At 44.4% G+C, this 23,498-nt stretch overlaps 2 protein-coding genes across 5 annotated transcripts in view; both read left to right on the top strand.

Moving 5' to 3' along the window:
- The window catches only part of SCARF2 (scavenger receptor class F member 2), a 50,457-nt gene extending 40,258 nt beyond the window's left edge, over positions 1–10,199 (top strand). For all 4 annotated transcript variants that reach the window (XM_048514817.1, XM_048514818.1, XM_048514820.1 and 1 more), the window contains exons 10-11: positions 5,478–5,630; positions 8,244–10,199. In XM_048514817.1, the coding sequence (XP_048370774.1) occupies positions 5,478–5,630; positions 8,244–9,430 (1,340 nt within the window). In that variant the 3' untranslated portion in view covers positions 9,431–10,199. The remainder of the gene's footprint in view (positions 1–5,477; positions 5,631–8,243) is intronic.
- Positions 10,200–16,864: 6,665 nt separating this feature from the next.
- Positions 16,865–22,483, top strand: LOC125442667 (protein DGCR6-like). Its single transcript, XM_048514238.1, has 5 exons — positions 16,865–17,216; positions 19,721–19,881; positions 20,494–20,594; positions 21,104–21,244; positions 22,031–22,483. The coding sequence occupies exons 1-5, from the start codon at positions 16,981–16,983 to the stop codon at positions 22,112–22,114; spliced, it is 723 nt and encodes a 240-aa protein (XP_048370195.1). The 5' UTR covers positions 16,865–16,980; the 3' UTR covers positions 22,115–22,483.
- The last annotated feature ends 1,015 nt before the right edge of the window (positions 22,484–23,498 follow it).

The raw sequence follows: 23,498 nt of genomic DNA, 5'->3' as shown, positions 1-23,498 counted from the left end.
CCTCACTTGGTGGATGACAGCGCTAGCATCTAGACATGATGGGGTCATGCTGGACATGAAGGAGAAAGCCTATGTATATTGCCTTCTACACTAGCACTTTCAACAGATTAAGACAGGAGTGTCCAACTCTGGCACTTCAGATGTTCATGGACTATTACAGGGGCTGATGGGAATTGTAGTCCATGAACATCTGAAGCGCCAGAGTTGGACACCCCTGGATTAAGTCATTGCAATGATGGGCCCTGAAAATTGCAGTTATAGTAAGATCAGAAGTGGATCCCTCATGAAAAAGTTAGAGAGCTGCTGGGTTAATATACATAGACGTTTGTTGTAATGTTTTACTACCATGGTAGCAAGAGTGGGCTCTGTAATATACTCTGTGTGAAATGTCTGTAGGGGAGGGTACCCACCAGTATCCCTGTTTCCTCCCATGAAACACTGGAATATGAAAATCATCCTCCATCTGCTGCAGAGCTTGTTTTTGCAATCCAAAATGGCTTTTATTCTTACAAGACAGACTAATTTCAGAGCAAGATACTGGGGGATGGGTACTGCTGTTTCTTATTTCTGCCCAATCTTTTGGCTTCAACTTCTTTTCTGACATGAGGGCCAAGGCCTGTCCGGCTGGAGCGATCCCACAAGGCCAGCCATTTAGAATGTGGAACAGGGACCACAGTGCTCCTGCGAGGAGGGGAAAGCGAGAGGCCCACAGGAAGTGGCACAGCTTTCTCACAGCCGCCTGCTTGGCTTGATTTATTTGGCAGCGAATCAGCCAGAACCAGATGTCTGAGTGTGGAGCAGCTACAGGAAGGACTGGATCCCTGAGGAATCCCTCTGCACAGAAGCCCGCCTGTTCAGGGTCTTCTCGGCCCTGTGCTGCCAAAGCTCATAGTCCAGGTGCCTCTGCAAGGCATTTTGTGGCAGCCAAGGGCCAAGCTGTCTGATCCCCTGCATTGGATCTCCCAATATTGCAGAGGGCAAGGGAATGCTAACTTCTTTTGAGCAGCAGGGAGAAGGGGTGTTTAAACTTTTTTTTCTCAGTTCACACCTCCTTCTCCGATTGCTGTTTGCCTCATAATAAAAAAAAATATTGATTTCTGCACCACCACCAGGGCACACAGCTGCCAAGGCATGGAGTTTTGATCAGTAAAACAGTACCAAGAAGAGGTTTAAATACCCACTCACTTGGTGAAATGGCCCCTAAAGTGTTGTTTCATTTGCAGTCAATATCTACATTGTGAGATTCAGCCACAGTTGGCCTTTATAACAGATTTTGCTTTGGACTGGGAAGCCATGTTGGAAGCCTCCTTGCACATTTCAAGCTAAAAGGACTGTTGGCCTTTTTTTGACTTTTTTAAGTAGGAGGAGGAGGAGGAGAGGAGTTTGGACTTACCCCCCCTTACTCTCCTGTAAGGAGATTCAAAGGGGCTTACAATCTCCTTTTCCTCCCCCCCCCCCCCAACAGACACCCTGTGAGGTATGGGGGGGGCGGGGGCTGAGAGAGCTCTGAAGAGCTGTGACTTGCCCAACATCACCCAGCTGGTGTATGCTGGAGTGCACAGGCTAATCTAGTTCCCCAGGTACGTCTCCACAGCTCAAGTGGCAGAGCAGGGACTCAAACATGTGTACCTGCTGTTAACCACTACGCCTCCTGCTCCTGAGCACCTTCCCTCTGAAGAAGAGCTAAAGTATTTTGGGATTTGGGGTTCTGGAAAGGGAAGACTCAATGACAAGACAAGTTTGTAAAATTATGAGTGGTATGGAAGATTTTTTTTCCCACTTTAAATACAAGGACTCTGGCCCCTGCAATAGACGTAATGACTAAAGATTCCGACAGAGAAAAGGAAGTACTTGTTCAGGCAGCACAATTAACTGACAGAACTCCCTGTCACAAGATATGGTTGTAGTCATTGGTCCAAGGTAGCTTTAAAAGGGGATGAGACAGATCCCCAGAGAAGAGTTCTATCGATGGCTATTAGCCATTGTAGCTAAATGGAACTGCCATGTTCAGAGGAGTATGCAGTTGGATATAAGCAATGGGGAAGATGTTTCACTCATGTCCTGCTTGTTGGGTTTGGCCTCATTTGGAAATAGGAATTAGGAAGCTGAAATTGGTATTTAAGTTTATTTTATTTTGGTTCCCAAAGTGAAAAAACAACCTTTTCAGCTCTTCAGAACTGCCAAATAGCCAGAATTGTATTGGCCTATACAGCTGCAAAAATGAGAAGATAAAGACAGACATTTAAGATAATGTTTCATTGGTGATTGAACTTTATTTCCCCACTTTGTGTAAGATGTAGGATTGCCAGCAGGCATGGAAGAAAAATGTCCTGTCCCATAAAGACTTAATGTGTGGAAATAGAGCAGCCAAAGGTTTTCATGGTATGGAGGTAAATAACAACACCTAGTAAATAACATCCCATTATGCCTCTGTTAAAGGGACAGGACAATTTTTCTACAAGAAGTTGATGAGCCTAGATGTGAGGCAAGTTTTTTTAAAAAATGTATCTGCCTACGCTTTAGCACTCTGCATGTTTTCAAGGTTATTTTGTCCTTACACTGTGTTTTTTTTTAAGTTGAAAGGCCCTCTTCACATAGGCAGTGGCATGACCTGAGATGCTAGGGCTTTGAAAACAAAATTCTTCTGTCCTAAGTTTGTAACCAGTGCATTTCCAAATCATGAGTTAAATTGCTTTAAGGTCATCCGTTGCTAGACTGGTGCCAAACAGTGAGGAAGGCTGTTCAGTTGGTGTGTGTGAACTTCTAATTATTCCTTCCTCCTATATTCAGGCAATCATTTTTCCTTCTTAAGGATGCCAAGGCTGTCCTTGCTAGCCAGACAAGACAGATGACCAAGTTATCTCAGAGAGGTTTGCTCAGGGTAGGGCTGTGGCTCAGTAGTGGAGCATCTAGAATGGTCCCAGGTTCAATCCCCACAATCTCCCATTAAAAAAATATAGTAGTAGGTGATGTGGAAGAATTCTGCCTGAGACCCTGGAGGGCTGTTGCCAGATTGGGGAGACCTTGATAGACCAACAGTCTGGTTCAATATAAGACAGCTTCATGTGTTTGCCTGTATGAAGCAGTTAACCTCTGAGAACACTGCAAAGTTACTTTACCGATGTCTGTCCTATAAACTACTTGAGACATCCATTCTCTCTTCCCATGGAAACTTGAGCCCTCTGAGAGAAGAACCACATATTGAGATGCAGTTGTGGGGTTCCAACCCTGTATTTGCCTTGCAGTGCTAATGTGAGAGCAGGCATTTGCATTGAAGAATCTCTCCGATATGTGCCATCAAGTTACAGCAGGCTTATGGCAAGAGACGTTCAGAGGTGGTGTGCCTCTGCTTCATGACCCCAGACTTACTTGGAGGTCACCCACCCAAACACTAACCAGAGTTGACCCTGTTTAGCTTCTGGGATCAGGTTAGCTGCTTTTAACACCCCACCCCCCTATTTGGGCTTCAGGAAGAAGCTGTCTGGCTCGGGAAAAAACAGCTGGGGAAGGGAGCCATCTGCAGGGAAGTGGCAGTCTCTGGAGACTATAAAGTCTCCTGCCACAATGCCTAATTATTCTTTCCTGCAAAGGCTACCCCACCATATTTCCACCCCTGTATTCAAATTAACAAGCTGATGTGTAATTCTGCCCTAATGGAGGGGCTGGAGATAGCTATAAGTCTCGGCATGCTCTCCAAAACTACATCTCCCATAATTCTCTGAGGAAAACCATGACAAGGTGAAAGGATTATAAATTGATAGCGCACCTAGGTTTATAGTCTAGGTATTCCTAAAATAGTGGGGGAGAAAAAAGGGCATGTGGGTTTTAAGGGCTCTGAGCAGCAACCAGCTATTTTTAAAAAATTCATGACAGTGTTATATTTATTATTTGGCAAGCACCTACACAACTACACAAGCTTGCATTTGTCTCCTATCTTCCTTCCAAGGATCTCTGGGTTTATTTGGGATTTTCCCATTTTATACTTACCACAACCCTGGGCTGAATTTGACTGAACAGGAATTTGAACTCGGTCCTTCCCAGCCTGGACCCCATCGCCTATCCACTATAACATGCTGACGGGGTCCCTGGTTCTCTCCTGCCTGCCTTGTTCCCTGGCTGTTCATGCTTTACTCAGCCCCTGCATCTTGCCTCCATGTTTTTCCAAGCCCCATTTCCTATCTCCCCCACCCCATCTACATTTTCAGACTTTGCCTTCTGCTCTTGCAATCACACTGGCTCTCCTCCCCATCCAGACTGCCTGGATTCTTGCCAAGAAAGTCAAAACCAGGAGCTTTTGAGGTGATCTCACAGCCAGTTAGGTCAGGGCTCCCTCTGCTGTTGGAAGAAATGATCTACTGGAGTTCGCTGAGGGGGAATCTTCTTGAGTTTAATGAGGACCATTGACAGAATCCAAATCCCAGAGGGGTAGCTATGCTTGTATGTTGCTGGTGGGGGGAAGAGAGGAGTGTCTTGTGATACCTTAAAGGGACTGTCTCTCCCCCTATGTCCCTGCTTGGCCTCTGCGATCTGCGGAGGCAAACTTACTGGTGGTCCCCAGCCCCTCAATGATACGATTGGCCTCCACCTGGGCCAGGGCTACTGCCTTGGCCCCTACCTGGTGGAACATTCTTCCTTCGACGATCATAGCCCTGCGGGACCTTGGACAGTTCCTTAGGGCCTGTAAAACGAAGTTGTTCCACCTGGCTTTTGGGGAGGTTGGTCACTGATGTGCCGCCGCCCCTCCCCCCATCATCCCCTGTATACCATTACATCTGGTTGCCACTATTCTTGTGCCCAGTCCCCTCCCATGAGGAGTAGGAGGTCTTCTTGAGCCATCTGCTGTTGGGTTTCCTGTTATCTGTTTTCGTTGTGTTATTATGGTTTTTGTTATTATATTGTAATTGTATGTTCTAATGGTATTTTATCTGTTGTACACCACCGAGAGCCCTTCGGGGGGGGGGGGGATATAATAAGTCTCACAAATAAGTAAGTAAATCTGTGTTAAGAAAGTCGACAGAGATAATTGTCCCTCTGTTATAACAGGCCTCAGTGTTATGCAGTGAAAATGACTAGCAGTAGGGTCAGAACAAATGGGGGGAATGAAGTACTTATTTACACAATTCACTGCCACAAGACATAGTGTTGGCTACTAGGGTAAAAAAGAACTTTAAGAAAGGATTCGACACATTTATGGGGATTAGTAGATCAACAGCTATTAATTAACAAAAAGGGATCTTCATGTTCAGGAGCAGTGTAATTCTGAGTACCAGATGCTTCGTCAGACAAGAAGGGCAGGCCATATGCCTTCCTGTCCTGTGTCGTGAGCTTCCTGGAGGTATCTGGCTTTCTACCAGTGGAAACATGACATTTCATCTAATCCACTAGGCAACAGAAGTGGAGAATGGTGACTCTGCATATGGCAGTCATGATCCAGCTGGAGTCACAACAATAAATGTAGCCCTCTTTGTGTTTTGCAGTGGCTCATCATGACTTGGAGAACACCATGAACTGCAGCTTCATTGAACCCCCATCGGTAGTGGAGCAGCCATCACCTTCATGGTCTTCTCAGGGCTCTTTCTCTTCCTTCGACACCACTGATGAAGGACCCGTATACTGTGTCCCACACGAAGGTGAGTGATCAGCAACCACAGACTAGGTGACCCTAAAAAAGAGCTCTCATCTGGACTTTTCTTTCCTCAAGGGCACATCTGTGCTGCACACTGTTATCGCCGTAACATCCAATTAGTCAACACATTGAAAGACATGTGTTGGTGAGGGTGTTAAGATCCATATTCAGTCTTGTGGAACTATGATTGTCTTCACAGTATTCTATGAGTTGCTCTCCTGCTTCATTTCATGCTCCTAACCCAAATCTTCCAACAATATGTAGTGCTGCTTTGTTTCCTACGGTTGTGTTCCTGTCATCTATGATAGAGTCTAAGCCCCTTTGGTCTCAACTTTGCTGACACACAGAGACCCCCTCATCATGTTAAGCTGCGCATCCAAGAGGGGGATGCCTCTCTATGGTAAATACAAAGCTAATGTGTTTTTTAAATGTGTCTGCATAATGACCTGTAGCTAAGTGTGCAATAATTCTTGATTGGCAATTGATTTTGTAGGAGTCGGACTTTCACTCTCATTCTTAACATTAGGGCTCTTGAGCAAGTAAATATTTTAGTTGACTGGTCACCCGTCTAGTAGAATTGATTACATTTAAAATAGATGTTTACATTAACCTCCCTGTGCATCATTTGGAGAGATGCCATTTCTCTCCTTGTAGGCAAGAGGGGATCCTTCCAGTTCTTCCTCTAGGAAAAACAATGCTGCTGCTGTTTAAAAATTTCCTTTGCTGCACTGAAGGCTAGAACCCTGCTCTCTCCCACCCCTTTTTATAATCTCAAAGCTAGAGTTGTCAGGAACCAGTTAAATGCACTGGTTATTGCTGTCTTGGAAGTCGGAGTTTCCATTTTGCAGTCTTGATTGCAGCCATGTGGTAAATTGCTGTCCCCTGCAGTTGAGCTCAGAAGTGCTTACTTCTCCTCTTCTCTCATTTTGGCAATCGTTATAGGGCAAAGGAATGTTTGGCGCAAGTCCAGCTGCACCACAAACCTTCTGTAGCAAATAACAGGCCTTCACAAAATAGCCCTGTAATGACTAAAGAATTCTAAGGCCACACATGCACGACTTCTAAAGTGTGGTTGGGGGTGGGAGTCACCCCATAATTACAATGCACTGAGTTTCCCACCAATGAAAGTTAACTCCTGTAATTCCAGTGTGCTGTTTGTACAAGTGGAAACAAATGAAAGGGAAAGCAACCTAATGTTATGCAAACTGGTGTTCAGTTTTGCCACCTCTCATTCTATACAGTTGGGATCAGCGGCATGAGGTCCTTGGACCAAATTTGGCCACCTTCAGAAGTGCTTGCAAATCTAAAGCAAAAACTACTGGGAAGGTGCCACAAAGGTACCCTGGACATTAGGTGTTAGTCTGGAACTTTTCAGTCTTAGCTCACTGGCATCTAGGGAGACTAGCTGCCAACCAGGGATATGTAGTTGTATAGTGCATGTCTTTCATGACTACATATAGGATCTGGTGTGTGTGGCCCTGAGATCTTAGTTTTTTTTAAACAAAAGCCATCTGGTCACACATGGAAGCAATATTTGCATGCTTTGGGACTAATTGTTCCTCCCATGTGAAAGCTTTCATTTTCTTGTTGTTAACGATAGTTCTGTGCCATCCCTGCACACGGCCCTTTGCCAAGTAGCATAAACACACACAAAGACAAATGCCCATCCCAAGGACCTTATAGCTCAAAGTGGATGAATGAACCAACAACAGGAGCAGAAGAAAGGAAGGGAATAAGCCTTGGCACTGTTGTTGTGAGCATGACATAAAAAATAAGCAAACGTGCGATGAATGTGAGCAAGTGTAGTTGCATGTGCTTAAATTAGTGATGAAGACATTAAGTGATAATTCTCTTGAATGTACGGCTCTTCTGCACCTTCCTTAAGGGCAGTTCTTGTCACCACAGTTTGCAAGGCTTAGCTACATTCACTGACTTTGCTGCACTGGATTGCATCATATACAAAATCAACATTGGATTCATGACTCACTGTATCTGAACCAGTGTGGTAAAATGACTGGAAGTAAGATTGTCAATCATATCTTTATAGCCAATCTTATCTTTCTGTTTACCCAGTATTACATTCTACATTTCCACAGAATCACACTTCCACAGAATCACAGCCTACATGTAGCAGACAATAGAGCTAAGAACCCAGAAATCATTAGGTCAAGTTTCACATCAGCCATGAACAAACAGGCTGGTCCTTCTGTGTCTCTCAGACTCATTTTGCCCAGCATTGCTTTATACAGCAGAATGTCAGTGAAGTGCTTTGAACTCTCTGAAGAGCTATTATCATGACAAAATATCATTATTCATGATGCAAAGAATATCAAGAAGTTTCCTGTTGGTTGTTAAGCCCTCAAAATAGCATCCAACCAAAGAGAATGCAAGAGCCCATAATCTGTTCAAAGGTCCTGGTGGGCTTCTAATGCAGCCTGGGACCCTTGATCCATCTGTCACTAAAGCCAGGTGTGCCCAAAAGCTCATCATTCTCCAGACAGGGGAGAGAGATGTTTGTAGTCTGTCTCCAGTGCTCAGCTTTGCTTATGGTATTAAGGATGCTGAAATGCCATCCTGCTCTTACCACATAACAAGCCTGCCTTCCTTTCTTCCCCAGAGAGCATGAGCGACATCAAAGACAGAGTTTCAGCCCCTTGCAACCTAGTGGAGAAGATGGCGCCAACAATCAGTGAGGAGGAAGCTGGGGAGTACACCGTCTTAAAAGAAAGCAGCTCCCTCCAAGCAGACAGCAGCGAAATGCCCTTGCTCAAATCCTCTGACAGCGAGCGCTCGTCTTGTGGCTCTGGCTCAGCCAGCGGAGCTCTCTATGCCAGGATTGCCCGTCTCTCCAAGCAGTCCAAAGATGAAGATGAAAACGCCATGGAAAACAAGAGTCCGAAGCCACCGTCCCCAGAGAGAGCCAAGCCTCCTCCTCCAGACCCCTCGACAAAGCCCAAAGTCTCCTGGATCCACAGCAAGTACAACTCAAACCAGTCCAACTCCTTGCCTGCCATTGGAATGCCTGATCCCTCGGAACAGAAGCAGGGGATGGCAAAGAGGAAACGGAGCCCCAGTGAAACATCTGCAGGGGTTCACAGCAAGCCAGATGAAAAGGCACCCGCGAGAAGCAAAGAGAAGGCCCCAAAGTATCCAAAAGAATTGTGCTCCCCTGAAGGCAAAGCCATTCCTGCCTCTGGGGATTCACACTCGCCATCCAAATCCAAGCAGCGGCACAAGACTAGCGCAGAGCAAATGGAGAATATCAACGGGGCCATTCAGAATGTGATCAAAAAGATAGGGAGCCATCCCCTAGACCGGAAAGGAGGGGATGCCCCCAAGAGCCCTAATCACAGCAAACCTCGCTCTGAAGTCATCCACCCCCACTTGTCTTCAGAAGCAGCAACGCTGCTGGCTGCACAGTTAAAGGAAAAGACTCAGAGCCTTAACAGGGGCGACAGTGGGGCAAGGCAGAATGGGGTGAGCCCCCTGCCAGCTCAGAGGGAGAAACCCACTCCTCCGCAAAAGGCGAAGCGCTCTGTGGCCACCAGCAGCCAGAAGTCCAGCAAGCCTGTGCTGCCGACTTCGCCCAACCTGCAGAAATTAATCAATCCCGTTTCAGAGGCCCCAGCTGGTGACCCCAAAAAGGTGGAGAAGCATAGCTGCAGCGGCAACCAAGAGCCAATGCCCACCGGTGACCCCGTGGTCAAGAAAACTCCCATCAAAAAGCCACCTAGGAAGAAGAGCAGAGAAGCTGTCTCAAACCAGGCCAAAACAACCACGACACCACCTCAGACTGTCCAGTAAAGGGAGGCTGTCTTCTGTGGTCTACTAAAGAGCCCACAGAAGAGGAAGTGCTCAGTGGAAATGGGGAGGCAGGGACAGAATCTGTCTTGGAGGAAGACAAGGACACTCCTGAGGGGGATATCTCCTACAGATAGATGTGGACCCAATGCCATTGGGAGGCCTTCTCCCCCAGCAGCGGGCCCAAAGCACTTCTGGTTTCATTCCCTCTTTGTTGTGTGGGGAGGGATTTTGTGGGCAAGCGCTGGCGCCTGGGGTGGGGCGGGGAGTGGGGAGGGAAGAGGGAGGGCTTAGCAGGGCAGGATGGGTCATATTTGTAACAGTATTATAACTGCATACACATGCTTCTCTCCCTAAGATTGCCTGAGTTGTTATAATCTGCAATATGGATTAGTTGGCTTTCTTTAATCCTAGTCCGGTCTGGGAACTACCACAGCAAAAGGCTGAGGAAAAAAGCTCCACGGGGTTTGAGGGGGAGTCACCTTTCCTCCGTTGCTGGCGACGTGTGCAGGCCTCGCGCTGGGCCTTGGGTTTTGGCCGTGTATGGCAGTTCAGACCTGGTTGGACATGTGTGTCCCGTAGCCTCCCCCAGTGATGATTCGGGCACCGTTCTCCCGTGCAGCCGTGCTGCCTCGAGCTGGCTTCGACGGATGCCCCATTTGGCAGCAACAGCAAGGCCGCCTTGAAGGCCACATGTCTTGGCAGTTTGGTACGCAAGTCTAGCATCTCCGTCAAAAGCTTCCTCAATTAAAAAATGTATTTTTGACTCTTAGTGACTGTTCTCTGTGATTCTGCTAATTCCTTGCTGATTCTTCTCACCCCAGAGGCCCTCAAAGGCCCTTTCCCCACTTCAAAAGTGAAAGTGGAGGGAACCCCTGCTCCGTGTTCGGCGCGCGGTTTCAAAAAGGTGTACTTCCGACCAGAATCCGAAATGACGCGTGCTGAGGGATGGGAGGAGCAGCAGAATCGGGGTGACTGCGTTGTCGCTGCGTTGTCACTGCTGGTGTAGTGGGGAATGCTGCAGGACCCCGGGGTATTTGCCGTGAGGAGCGTGCATCTAATGGTGGGTGGGGAATCGACCACAGAGAGGTGTTGCTCTTTGTTACAGGAGATGATCATCTGCTTTTCTCTCTTCAGTTCAGAACTTCCCCAAAGATTCTTTCAAATGAGAATCATCCTAGCAAGGAGCAGCCCTTGTCAATACTCACAGTTCTTACACCCACCCACTTATCTCTATAGAGACATTGGGACTGGCCCAATGCATTCTGCTGCCTTAGGCAGAGACTCCAGATGCCACCCCGGTACTTTTTTCTGCATTATTTATGAAGTACTTTCAATATATACAACTGCTTTCCAGAATGCTAAAAAAAAGTTCCTTCCTCTTATTTTTGAAAGAAGGCAAGAGAGGGGGGTAGGATAAAAACCCCAAGGCAAAGGACAGAAGAATATGAACCGGTATGCTTGCAGATACATAGGCTCAAACTACACAGTAGATTTTTTTTCAGTAATGTATTTATTCAATCCATTTTACTTAATAAGCACATAAATTATATTTAACATACAGTACTAAAACAAGAAAAAGAAAACTACACAGTATATTTTCCTCTGCAATCATTCTTCCATGACTATGTCTTTTTCAAAGGCAGATTAACTGGCTTTTTCAAAGGGTAGAACAAGGTGAAGGGCTCTTTAAACCTTTCTTCCTCTTCCATTTTTCTGCTGGGAAGAACACTTCAAAGCTGGGTTTTTTCCCCACTGGAGAAAAAAAATGGTATCTGTAACTTTTCCCCAGTGGGGGTAAAAACAGCTTCACGGTTGGCTTTTTTCAGCTAGAAAATGGCAGGAGAGGAAAGGATTAAAGAAACACATTTCTCCCCTGCCCTGCATCAAAAAATTAACCCATCGACATTTGGAAAAGAAAATAAGTTGGAAACTATGATGAAACTATAGCTGGATTTTTTTCTTTGGAGGCAGGACAAATAGATTGAGATGATGGCTCTCCAGAAAAGGTGAATTTGAAAGAAGAGAGGCTGCTGCCCTAGAGTCATTCTACCTCTGTCCATTGACATGGAATGCAATCCACAGAGCTGTTATGTGCATGCTCCACGTAAGTGCATGTACCGGCTTTGGGCACTTTGCTTTTGTGCAGCTCCCATTCATTTCAGCGGAGCTTGGCCACAAGAAGGTCCTTGTGGCTTGTGGCAGATTCTTCGATGGCACCAAGCATCTGCTACCTGACCTTGCCTATTGAAGGGCTGTTTTTGGTACTTTGATATAAGATTTCACAGAAGGCAATCCTCCCTTGTTAGCTGAGATAGCCTTCAAAGGGTATCAGCCTGTTTTGGACTGCAGCACTAAAACTTTCATGAAATGTAGAAGGAATTATTCTTTTTTAATCATATATACAAGCATAACAGATCAGTCCCCGTGGGGAAGGCAACACAACCTTCTGGATTATTCCTTGCCTTCAACCTACCAGCTGGGACCATGGTTTTTTTTTTAAGGCAAATGCGGAAAAGATGTGCACATTCTGTCAGTGAGTAGATGGCTATAGACCACTGCCTGATTTACATTCGGGTCTGTGCACAGCTGGCTGTGGCAGGACTTAGTCCAAAGTTCCTCTTTTTTTGCCTGTTTAGTCTGCACTGGGGAGCACAAATCACAGCCCACTGTCATCACTTCAGTAACATCTGGATTTCATTATGAGCCATGTGATCTGCCTCAACTTGATGGCCTGGCCTCTCTTGTCCAGAAGAGATTCCGCACAGGAAGCAGCAGCGGTGTGGTTCCCTTCCCCTTTGCTTACCCCACAATCCTCCTCCCCACTGAACAGTCAGCAGATAGTGGCCCTGATCAAGCAGCAGCACTTCTGACCCCACACACACAGAGACAGGTGGTTCCTTATACAGTAAGTAGTACCAGCCATATGCAGTGTTGTAAGCAGAAAGGCAGGGCAGACTGGGAAACTGGTAGCATGAGGCCATACTGTGTGACCACATGAGTGCTGCCTGCTTAAAGGAACAGAGACCCTCTGTCTCCACTGCACTTTTTCACTCTTATAAAACTGTATTCACTGTTAACATCAGAACGGGGAAGGGGGAAGAGAATGGCTGTAGCATTTTTACTCAAAAGTATTTTTAGAATAGAATAGAATAGAATCTTTATTGGCCAAGTGTGATTGGACACACAAGGAATTTGTCTCCGGTGCATATGCTCTCAGTGTACATAAAAGAAAAATACATTTGTCAAGAATCATAAGGTACAGCACTTAATCATAAGGTACAGCACTTAATGATTGTCATATAGGTCTAGTAAGCAATCAGGAAACAATCAGTAGTAATGAAAACATAAAATGTAAAATCATAAAATAAAATAAAATGTCAGCACAGGCTATAGTCATACAGTCATAAGTGGGAGGAGATGGGTAATAGGAATGATGAAAAAAGTAGTGCAGTAATTATATAATAAGTATATAATAAATAGTTTAACGTTATCGAGGGAATTATTTGTTTAACAGAGTGATGGCATTCGGGGAAAAACTGTTCTTATGTCTAGTTGTCTTGGTGTGCAGTGCTCTGTAGCGACGTTTAGAGGGTAAGAGTTTTAAAGTAACACGTGGGATGCAATCCAGTAGGAAATTGTTCTGTACAAACATTTCCCCTCAAGTTTTGCTTTTACACATTTTTCAGTCTCCTCACTGTTTTTGTGAGGCAGAGTGGTGTAGTGGTTAAGTGCAGCAAACTACCAAGCCAGGTTTAATTCCCCACTCTTCCACATGAAGCCTTCTGGGAGACCTTTGGCTATTCACAGTTTCAGAACTCTCAACCCCACCTATCTCACATGATACCTGTTGTTTTGGGGTGGGGGTGGGAGGTGATTGTAAGCTGCTTTGAACTTACTGTAGAGAAAAGTGGGGTATAAAAACTTACTCTTTTTTTAAAAATAGCATTCTTCTGCAAACCTGAATCTAGGACTGTAGGAAAAAATTCCCCTTCTCAGAACATGGCCCCGTAGTGCAGATTGTTTTGATACTCCAGGGCCATTGTTCAGAGATACATTTATTATTCTAGTGTTTTACTCAACTTCAATGTGGATGGTTTAAAAATATTTCTGTTACCTAATGCATTTTGTGTGTTTCTGCTGGCCTTTACTGCCCCATTTTTCACTTATCTAATTCATTAGGAACAAATGAGTTCTTACTATACTCCGTCTCACCCAAAGAAAGATTGTAGGAGATTTTTTAATTCATCCACCCCCACTTCCTGGACCTTCTTTGTTCTACATTGCTCCATTTGGGTGTCTGACACCCGCCCTCCCAAGGCTAAGGAATCATAAGTCTGGTGAAAGGCTTTCCTCACTAAACAAAGAGTTTGGGGGGGTGAGGAAACAGCACTCTGAATAGGCTCAGAGGCAAGCAAAGAGACCAAGATAGCAATGTGTTTCCATCCCCTATCCCCCCACCCCCCAATTCTACCAAAACAGGTAGAATTTTGACCAGTTGGGGAGCTTGGCTGTCCAGTTTCTCTCCAGCCAGGACAACCTACTCCTTCATAGTGTGCCTCTGATGCTGAGCCGGAGTCTCCAGGGTGATGCACCCAGCAAGATCTTTGCATAGAACTCAACAGACTGTGGCTTGGACGGGTCCCGAAAGGGCATGGTGAGCTTGGCACCATCCTCTCCAAAAGGCAGCCTGGCTGTCTATGCCCAAGCAGCTAGCACCGCTCCAGCCCACCCAGCCGGGCCTGCCTCCCCAGCAGCATGTGTACTACTCATGCAGGGCTGACAGAGACAGCTCCTTCCCAAAGCAGCTACCAGCTGAAGAAACCTAATGGCAAGGTGAGCGGAACAGTTGGTGCTTTTCAATGCTGGCCTCCATTTCAAACTTTATAGGTTCCCAGCCCTCCAAAGCCCCCTCTAGCCCTCCTTACAAGGGAATACCGTATTTGCTACTGCTGTTTCTGCCAAACATTCTGCCACACTTAGAACTTTTGTTGGGAAAGGGTATAGCACTAGAGTTTGACTTGACTACTGGGAATATTTTTATTTCCAAAGGGGGAGCCCCTATTTGTTTCTTTCCCGGCAGGCCTCTTTGTAACCAGCAACCTTTCAATGCTGGCCTCCATTTCAAACTTTATAGGTTCCCAGCCCTCCAAAGCCCCCTCTAGCCCTCCTTACAAGGGAATACCGTATTTGCTACTGCTGTTTCTGCCAAACATTCTGCCACACTTAGAACTTTTGTTGGGAAAGGGTATAGCACTAGAGTTTGACTTGACTACTGGGAATATTTTTATTTCCAAAGGGGGAGCCCCTATTTGTTTCTTTCCCGGCAGGCCTCTTTGTAACCAGCAACCTTTTGCACAAGGCCAGTTCTAACTTATTCAGTCTTTCAGGATTTTCTCCATTTTTTTCCTGAAGAGACCAAAATGAACTGAAGAGAAAGACAACTGCATGCTCTTTTACAAAGGACATATTTTCCCCTCTTTTAAAAATATTCAGCTTGAGGAATTCTGTGTAACTTGAAAGCTTACAAATTACAGGGTAACCTTTCGTTGGTTCAGGCATAAGTAACTATTTTATACTCTCAGCTACCTCAAAGTTTAGGAGGCACTACAGGCAACATTTTAGCCTGCCTATTTCCAATTCAGTACTGGAGGCATTATCTATTTATTCACAAATATATCTTCTTCCTTTGCTGGCTGTGCTCAAAATGAGTAGCTTGTCATCACCAGCCATCAAGACCACGAATCAGACAAGGAAGCTAAGTAAAAACCTAGAGTCTCTCTGCACGATACAGTAATACAACATTAGAGGAAACGTCATAAGCAGCATGAAGTTTGCCTGTAGCAATGCTTCCCTCTCTCCAGACACAGTCTGAACATACTCCAGGGATGGAGAGACAGATACTGGAAGACAGGGAGACTTGCCTGAGCCGAGCAGGCCAGCTGATGGCACAGGCATCAGGCGATGGAATGAACGTCTCTCTTTTTATCCCACATTTCCACCTAAAAAGCATCCAAACTTCTTCCCTCCGTGCTAATTTTCACAAAACACATTTCTAAACATATCCGCGTCCTGCCTTATGATGCTGAATTAAAAAATAAATAACCAAATGGATTGGTATCCCTTTTAAATGGATGCCTCTGCAGAAATGCAAATTAACATGGTTCCTAACAGTCAGGCCAAGCATTTTGGGAATGACAGACTGCTGTATCTTAAAATGTTGTGAACCTCAGCACACTTGTAGCAGAATAAGTTCCATGGCATTAATGAGCTCTAAAGTTGTGCTTCACAAAATGAACAGCAAAGAGCTTGGGGGGTTATTTTTTTTCTCCTGCACAAAGTGTCTCAACACAGGATTCTTTTCTAAAGTATTTTTTTGCATTTTTATATGTACTTCTACCCAATACTTCTTGATTTTTCTACAAGGTCACCATATGTGAAAGATCTAACTTCTTCTTGACATCTCCAACAAAGACCATCACTATGTTTACTTATCCTCTTAATAACTTCAGGAGTTACATTCCATCTATAAAACATCTATATACCAATTCTCTTTTAACATTTTGGACCATGTTTCCCATTGTTGAAAAGTTATCTCTTCTTTGAAGGTTTGCATCCATTTCACCATGTAGAACTTTACCTGTTCCATTTCTGTTTCATATTTAAGCACGGTCTTATATATTTTTCTCATCAAATGTTGTTTCTGTGAAGTAATCTTTTTTTTCAAAGTCTGACATTGTAGGTAATATTTCTCCCTGTAGTTTTTAATTCTTTTCTGAGTCTAGATGCCAGCTGAAAATATATCAACCATTGCATTCTCTTGCCCTCCATCTTTATCTCTTAACATGATTTAATTTTTCCTTATTGATCATTTCCTTATAAACAGAGGCTTCTTGAGGGCTTCCGCAGCATTAGTCTGCTTAAAAGTTTATCATTGTGCTACAATTCCCAATAACCACCGAGGATTTGGGGGCCCTAAAACTACCAGATAAATTTTTTAAATTCTTGGGCGGGGGGGGGGGGGTCGTGAATGCTCGCAACTGATCGGTAAATAAATCCCACTGGAATGATTAAGAGCTAAACGCCCGGCCTGCAGATGTTTCCTTGTGAGTAAAAATCCAATGAACTGAATTCCTGGCTTTAATTCGAAGCTGTTCCCTCCTGGGATCCCAGAATTGCTTGGGAGATCATGCAATCCAAGGGCAAAATCCTTCTAGCGCGAAGGGTGAAAGAACATGCGGACTTTCATTATTTCTCTATTACTTTACAGGCAAACCAGACAAAACGCGGGGAGTTCCTTGAATGCACTTTCCAGGGTCGGAGTCCCAAGCACCTGTTTTAAGCAAGCACAGTTGGATCAGCCTGGCAGGAAAGGGACTTAACTTTGCAAGGACCCCCTTCGAGCTGCTATGTGCTGCCGTGGCGTTAACAGACAGGCTGCGGGTTAACGGGAGAAATAACCGCACAGACGGTTTCTACCGTTCTTCCATGCAACCTACGTCATTGCTTCCCCTTTCATAACTCGTTTGTGGTAGAGGGATGGGGGTCTGCACATGCTCAGAGACACGGGGAACGCCTCTTCGCGGGACGGGCCTCGCGGCTGGGGGGCAGGCCCAGTTCCCGCCCTTGGAGAGGAAGAGGCGGAGGCCCAGGCCTTGGCGGCGCGGAACATGGAGCGCTTCAGGGCGGGCTACGGCGGGGAGGAGGCCGGCGACCAACAGGCCCGGCAGCAGGCGCGCCATTACCAGCTGCTCTCCGACCTACAGGCCCTCGTGAAGGACCTGCCCAGGTGAGGGGAGGGCGCTCGTCATGGCACCGGGGGAGGGTGGCGGGGCAGCCAGGCGGCCTAATGACAGAATAATTATGTCTAATTACCGACTGTGTATAATAATAACAACAACAACAGGTACGTCGTTGCCGTGACGCGAACTTTGGCCTGGTTTTTCACTCCCGCTTCAGCAATCTGTTTTACAGGCTTTTTGAGAAATGCCGCTATGCCATATGCGGTTACATTATCAAGGGAAAGTGGCTTCTCTCCCTCCCTCCCTCCCTCTGGCCTAGCAGCATTTCGTGCCTCTCGAGACCTGGTTTGTTAACAGGACCACTTCATGCGATTAAGTAGACAAACTTGGCCCCTTCCGCACCTGCAGAATAATGCACTTTCAATCCACTTTCAGTGCACTTTGCAGTTGTGCGGAATAGCGGAATCCACTTGCAAACAGTTGTGACAGTGAATTGAAAGTGCATTATTCTGCATGTGCGGAAGGGACTAAAAGTATCGTCTTTCCATTTTAAGGCGCTTCATAGCTCCTGGAAGTGTCCCTGCATCAGTGCGTGAAATCTAATCTGGGGTATCCACATCATCAAGAAAAGGAGAGGAAACCAGTGTGGCACTGCTCCGAATATTGGATTCCACCATTGACTGGCTCTTCCAGTTGGGTAGTTGATGTGTGATATTGGTGGCTGCCATTCTCAGGGCTTGTTGGTATGGGCAGGTGAGGCTGGCCCCTGACCACTTAATAGACAATTTTGTAGTTGCTCCTTCCTTATGGAACAGCGGCCCAGGAGAACATCCACTTTGGTACAGTGTCATGATGCTGTGTTTTTTAACAGTAATACAAGAGGGGAGAGGTACCAAAGTCTATAACAAGAATAAGCAAGATACCACTAAGCAACACCTAAACTGTTTTTAAATATCACAAATAAAAATGCTTAATCAGTAACTTCATGAGTTAACATGTTAAGTCTTCATACAATTGGATCTTTTTCTAACCTTGCAATATACCTTTCAAATATACAAACAGTATTATTTCAGATAGATATTTATCCATTACTTTCAAGAATAGACAGAAATCTTCTTACAAATTAGTTTTTTTCTCAACTTACAACAAATATCCAAGCAATACTACCTGACAAAGTTTCACAGTTCTTCCTTGTTTCTCAGTTGCTTCCTCAGAAGTCTATTGCTATAAATCACAAAGGAGAATCTTAACTGTAGGTGAGACTAACCTCTGACCACTTAATAGGCATTTTTTGTGATTGCTCCTTCCTTGCGGAACAGCATTCCAAAGCATGCAAGGAGAACATCTACTTCGGTGCAGTTTCACAATGCTGTATTTTTAAAGAGAGCGTTTCACACAAATGGGTAGGTTTTTATTTTTTTAATAATTTTTATTGTATAGAATATTCATACATTTGTTACAATCAATATCTTCATTTCATCTATACATTTTTCCATTTTCCCCCCTCCCCCCCTTTTCTATTGATTATGTTATGCAAGCAGCAGGAGATTCATTCTTCTTATTCTCTTATTCCATAGTTCTTTGTTAAATCCGGCTTCTTCCATCCATGTTTCATACACTGTCCATAATTTCATAATGGGTAGGTTTTTAAAGGAAGCTTATATTTGTCGCTTATGCCGTATGTGGATTTTTTTCTGTTTTATTGGTTCTAGTTTTTGTAAATTGCCTTGGGCCAATTTAAAACAAAGTGGGATAGAAATAACTGAAATAAACATATCGCCCAACACATTTTTCTTCTTACTCCATCCCTTTTCTTTTGGATATTGAACATTGCAGCAGATTAGGCATTTGAAGGGATTTGACAGGTTGCTATTTTTTTTTGGAACTTTCTTTGGTCCTAATTTTTTTTAAAAAATGTGTTTTGAGTTTTCTTACGGCCTCCCTGTAGTCTTTGTCCCACCAATAATAATAATAAAGTGCCATCAAGTCATAACTGACAAGTGGTGAAGTGGTGGGGTTTTCTTGGGAAGAAATGAGAGGAAGCACTTTGTCATGACCTTCTGCCACATATCAACTCTTCACCCTCCTTGGAGCAGCAGTGGCGTAGGAGGTTAAGAGCTCATGTATCTAATCTGGAGGAACCAGGTTTGATTCCCAGCTCTGCCGCCTGAATTGTGGAGGCTTATCTGGGTAATTCAGATTATCCTGTACACTCCCACACACGCCAGCTGGGTGACCTTGGGCTAGTCACAGCTTCTCGGAGCTCTCTCAGCCCCACCTACCTCACAGGGTGTTTGTTGTGAGGGGGGAAGGGCAAGGAGATTGTAAGCCCCTTTGAGTCTCCTGCTGGAGAGAAAGGGGGGTATAAATCCAAACTCTTCTTCTTCTTCTTGGTAGCCTCCTATCCAAGTTCTTAACTGCAGCTAACGCTGTTTAGCTTCAAGTTCTGACAATCTCAGCCTAATCTGAGCTATCCCTGCTCTTGTCTGTGTATCCTGAGGGGTGCAAAAGAAATATACTTCCCATGACTCTCCCTTGTATTTTCCTGCAGTTCTTCCCAGCAGCGATTATCCTATACCATCCTCAGTGACCTGGCGTTGGCTCTCATCGATGGGACAGTCTTCGAAATTGTCCAGGGCTTGCTTGAGATCCAGCATCTGACAGAGAAAAACCTTTACAACCAGCGGCTGAAGTTGCATCATGAACATCGAGGCAAGCAGAGATGCTGGGCAGAATCTTCTCCCTAGGCCACATCTAAGATCACTTAACTGGGTCACTTGCAGCCATCCTCTTGTACTTGCCAATCAAGGTGGTTAAAGAGTTGTAGATCACACAAATACATACTCTCTTCCTGAATGGGTGAAATGATGAATCTAATACAGAAAATGAGTTCAAGATAGGGATTTGGTCATCATTTCAAACTTAAGTATATGTTGTGAATGACAAATAGCTGTGTGCCTCTTCCCAGCACGCAAATACAACCTGGTTGCAAGTGAGAGAGATAGCAAGCGTCTATTGTTTTAATTATGTTGTTTTGATTTAAATCATTCAGCCTTGACTCTGGGTTCAGGTAACCCAGGGCACAAGCCAAATCTGCTGCTAGCTACTAATACAAAGAAAATAAGTACATTATTACCCGACTCCATGGTTGGGCCAGGGCTGTTGCACTGTTTTGCCACTCCCTTCACATCCATCTTCCTTCCTGCAGGTAGACAGCCATTAAACCTCACTTGAAGGAGAGATATGATAGGCTCATTCCAGGCAGGAGCAAAAGTAATGGCATTGCAGAAACAAATGATGTCCTTTTGCTTTGTCAACTGCCAGTGCTCAAGCAGGAAATGCTTCATAAACACAAGGAAGACCAGCAGTGCTGTAAGCCTCACAACATGCCTCTTCTCAAAGCTGCTCAGCAGAGGGAACTAGAGGTAAGGCCTGCCTTTGATGTGGTTGGTTGAATAATGTTACAGATGATATAACTCATTTTCATTCCTCAATTGTGGCCCAGCAGGACTAGGAACTGTTTTCTTCACCATCCTTGAATTTTGTCCTTCATCTGTTCTTCTAAGAGGCACTGTAATTAGAGAGGAGAGTTGGTGGTTTATTCGATTGCACAAATATTTCATTGACATTAATTGAATTAGTGTTTGAATTAGGTCCTGGGGGCAGGGAAGGGGTGATTTCCCAAGTCCCAATGTAGGTGACCCAAATGGGTCTGTTCATTTGCATGGGACCTGTTTCCTTGCCAAAGTTGTCGGGGGTGTTTGTTGTAAATGTCTTTTTGCAGTTCACTCATTTCTGCAAGGGGCACAGATAACATTCTGAAGTGGGTAGGCAGTTCTGTGTTGAACTTGGTGTCCTTTATGGTCTTTTTAAATTATTTGTTCTGTCAGATTTCTCACTGGAGTTTTCTGCTGTCCTTCCCCCCTTGTCTCAGGCCATGGAGCAAAGGCTTCATGAGGAGCAGCGCAGGATGGATGAGAAAATTGTCCTGGAATTGGATCAGAAAGTCATTGACCAGCAGAGCACTTTGGAGAAAGCTGGTGTATCTGGGTTTTACGTTACTACAAACACACAGGTCTGTTCCAAAAGCAGTCAAGAGTCTCCACTACTCAGTACCGTATTATGAATTGTAATCAACTGTATAATTCTGTATTCCAGAAAGTTTCTGGATGAGAATGTCAGATATAACAGACCAGCTTTACTCAAACATTGTTTCCTGATCACTTTCTTCCCATTCCTGCCACAAAGACACGGGTAGCATTCTATAGTGTGTTCTCTGTGCTGGGGCGGGTGGATGCTACAACCATCAGTTCTAGACATTCCCAGCTTATTCCATTATTAAGTCGTTTTTCTAAAAAAAACCCTGTTCAAAGCAAACAACAATAAAATAATAAGAGTCATATATTCATAATATTATCAGGAGAACAGTAAAGCCACCATAAAAATTCAGCAGACAGACTCTATCACACCACCATCAAAGATTTTTAAGAAAGCCACGTCTACCAGCTTGCAAAGGCATCAAGAATCTTGTCCTGATGGTGAAAGAGGAGTAGGGAAAGGGTTGAGTGGGTTTCAGTAGGGAAGAAGTTCAACAAGACGTGTGCCACCATAGGGAACATACTATGAGCCCTGAAAGAACAAACACCAAGAAGAAAGGGTAATTATTTTTATTCACTATGATGTAATTATGTATTTCAAGGAGCCAGGCTAGTGGCTATTTACAGGTCTCTCATCCTCATACTTCACCCTTTGATTGATTCATCCCTCCCTTTTGCCACCAAAAAAAAAATGCTGTATCAGATGGGAGGAAGGCTGGGCATGCTGTTTTTCTAAAGTATAAATGTTATTTTTCTCTTGACAGGAACTGACTCTCCAGATGAACCTGCTGGAATTGATTCAAAAACTGCAGCAAAAGAAATCTCTGCCAAGAAGGCCTTTTACTTAAGAGGGGGCCCACACTCACGTTTGCTCACTATCCATTTGTAGTCAAGACCCTTCTTAAGTGCCTTGATTGGTAGGAGGATATTTTTGTTACAAGATGGCTGCATCCTATTCCCTTGCCAGACATCCGAGAAAAAGTAGAGGCAAGGACTAGCAGTCGCCCTTCGTCTGCGGCTGTTGGGAAAGGGGGGCAGTTTGAAAGAGCACAGTCCTCTAACACCCACTAAGGCCAAGTTGAGTCTATATTTATTTATTATTCCCTTTTATTTTTTTAAACTTTATTTATATCTGCTGCTTACTTTCCACATTTCAAGATTGACTTTGGAAAATGTATTTGAAGCAGGCAGTAAACAGTGTTAGTTTTCCTTTTTAATATTTGTGTTAGTTCTTCTGTTGGGCGAGGAGGGTGGTTGGTGGAGAAGAATGAGCCCATGTTTTGGAATAGTTGCCTGAGGCATTTGATAGTAACATTGATACTAACATTGAGAAGTGCCATAGCACATGCTTTGCTTGATAACGGTCCAAAATTCAGACCCTGGTGTCTATAGTTAAAGGCTCCCTCTACATGTTTCCTCCACCTGGTGTGTATCATGTCTCCCCTGGCCATCTTTTTTTTTCTAGACTGAAAAATCCCATCCACCTTTCCTCGTAGGAAATTTTAAAAAATCCCAATATGCTTGAACTTATACTTAACCTACATCAAACCTCATTTGCCACACGGTTGGTTGGCCACACACTCAATTTAGAAAGAGCCTCGTAAAAGCTCTTCACAATCCACCATTGTTTTCAGCATTGTAAATAAGTTGCTGTCATCTTCAAACTTGGTTACTACGCTGATCAGCACCAATCCAAACAGTTTATGAACAAATTAAATATCAATAGTCATAGTACCAGTCCCAGGACACCACTGCTCACTTTTCTCCATTGTGGAAAGTCTCCATTTTCTGCTTCCTGCTATTTAAGCAATTTTTAATCCATAAGAGAAAGCTGCCTCTCAACCTATGACTGCTAAGCGTAATTACTCAAGAGTATTTAGTGAGGTATCTTGTTCAGTCTAAGTATATAATATCGATCAGATTTGGAAGTCCAAGTATATGATATCAGATTGCCCTTCTCTATGTGCTTGCCTACCAGCTCAAACTCCAGGAGGTTGGTGAGGAATTACTTCCCTTTGCAGACTTTGTTCCTCAATGTTTAATAATTATTTCTTTAATAACAGCTTCTTTTAAATTACCCGGTGCAGATGTTAGGTTAACTGTCTTGTAATTCCATAGACCCCTTATGGACCCCTTTTTAAACATTGGAATGACATTTGCTATTTTCCAGTCATCCAGCATGAATGCCAATTTTAGCAGCAAGTAACATATACTTTTTAGTAATGAAAAAAT

Source organism: Sphaerodactylus townsendi, linkage group LG13 (assembly GCF_021028975.2).
Source record: "Sphaerodactylus townsendi isolate TG3544 linkage group LG13, MPM_Stown_v2.3, whole genome shotgun sequence".
Taxonomy (NCBI): Eukaryota; Metazoa; Chordata; class Lepidosauria; order Squamata; family Sphaerodactylidae; genus Sphaerodactylus; species Sphaerodactylus townsendi.
Note: the sequence above shows the minus strand (reverse complement) of the source record. Positions and strands in the feature narration are given on the sequence as shown.